The 1,857-nt window shown below is 51.6% G+C and overlaps 1 protein-coding gene across 1 annotated transcript in view; it reads left to right on the forward strand.

Annotated features, from left to right (window-relative positions):
- Positions 1-1,173: 1,173 nt before the first annotated feature.
- The window catches only part of prdm6 (PR domain containing 6), a gene marked incomplete at both ends in the record, with an annotated part of 38,741 nt that continues 38,057 nt past the window's right edge, over positions 1,174-1,857 (forward strand). The window contains one exon of the mRNA XM_080003272.1: positions 1,174-1,783. Coding sequence (XP_079859398.1) covers positions 1,174-1,783 — 610 coding nt within the window. The remainder of the gene's footprint in view (positions 1,784-1,857) is intronic.

Genomic DNA, 1,857 nt, shown 5'->3' on the forward strand with positions numbered 1-1,857 from the left:
TGATGAATCAGAAACATTTTTATTTGGGGGGGGGGGGGAGCGAGAGAGAGAGAGAGAGAGAGAGAGAGAGGGAGACAGAGACAGAGGGAGAGAGACAGAGAGAGAGACAGAGAGAGAGAGAGAGAGGGAGGAGAGAGAGAGGAGAGAGGGGGGGGGGGGAGGGAGGGAGAGAGAGAGAGAGAGTAAGAGATGGAGAGAGACAGACAGAGGGGTGCAGGGGGTACTGCTGGTCTCTACTCGGGGACCCTCAGGAGCAGGACGTTCGGACCCGGGTCCCGGATCAGACCCGTGATGATTTAACGGAGTTTGGAGGAAAACGCGCTCGAGCTCAGGACTGAAAGCCGCGCGTCGGGACCGAGCAGCGCGTGAGTGTCTCCGGGACCGGGACCGGAACATCCCGCTCCGGTTTTATCCATATTTATCCCCATCATGTTTTTATTCTTCTGTGGCTTCATTCGGTGTTATTCTCCCAAACTGTGGTTGGAGTGTTTGGATCAACTTTAAAAATAGATTGAATTTGTTCAACGTTTTGTAATTTGTTTTGTTGATATAAAAACAACTTGAAATGTGCGTCAAGAAAAGACCAGAAAAGAGATTTGACAAATGTTTAAAGTTGATCCAATAACTCGTTCGTTTTAATGTGTTTAGGTTCAGAACCCGAGTGAAGCGTCCAGGTTCTAACGGCTCTGGTTGATCTTCGGGTTCAGATGTCCGAGCTGATCACAATAAACATCGATCTGTCATTCCGATCGATTTCATATTTATCAAAGGAGGCGAAAAGTGTTCACAATCACACACGCACGCGCGCGCGCCTGTGTGATTGACGTCATTTGCATGATTTTAATTCGTTTTTACTTTTTAAGGGTAGAAGTTCCCGGTGGGAAATCTGCGTTTTGTTGAAATGAATCCTTTTTTAATCTCCCATCCAGCGTTTCTCACTGCTGAAATGAAGCTTTCTTTGTTACAATAGTTTATTCTCACAATGTCTCTATTATAATAGTTTATTCTAACAATTTCTTTATTATAATAGTTTATTTTTACTATTTATATATTATTATAGTTTATTCTAACGCCTTCTTCATATTAGTTTATCCTATGTCTTTATTTATCAGCTTCCTTTACTGTAATAGTTTATTAAAAGCCTCCCTGTCCCCCCGTGTCAGCCCTCCAGACATGCTGAAGCCCGGGGAGCCCAGCGGCTCCTTCCTCAAGCTGGACCCGTCCTACCTGCAGCACTGGCAGCAGCTCTTCCCCCAAGCGCAGCTCAAGGCCGGCCCGCTGCCGCCGCTCGCCCCGCCGGAGCGCGTCTCCATCCCGGTGGAGAGCCTGCGCCCGTCCCGGCTCAGCAGCCACCTCGTCTCCTCCACCCACTGCTCCTCCTCCTCCACCCCCTCGTCCTCCTCCGCGGCCCTCACTCCGTCCTCCACCTCCTCCAGCTCCTCCCTGGCCGCCGGGCTGTCCCAGATCCCGGTCCCGCAGCGGATCGCGCTGTTCGGCCAGGCTCTGGCTCCGGCGTGCGCTGGAGGCGGCGGCGACCTGGTGGTGGTTCCACAGGAGAACCACCTCCAGCAGGCCAAGGAGCTCCAGAACCAGCTCCAGAACCAGAACCAGGGCTGCGGGGGTGTCGGCCTGGTCTCCTCCAGCAGCAAGAGCCACAGCACCGACAGCAAAGCGTCTCCGGCCCGGTTCAAACTGACCTCGGAGCAGCTGGACTACTACCTGTACGGACAGCAGAGGATGGAGATTATCCCTCTGAGCAGCCACACCGGAGAGCTCAGCAACCGTATGTAGCGCTCTCATTTTTAAAACACTTAGAATGATAATAATCATCACCATCGTAATTAGAACTGTGATCCC

This window comes from Zeus faber, assembly GCF_960531495.2.
Source record: "Zeus faber genome assembly, chromosome: 7".
Taxonomy (NCBI): domain Eukaryota; kingdom Metazoa; phylum Chordata; class Actinopteri; order Zeiformes; family Zeidae; genus Zeus; species Zeus faber.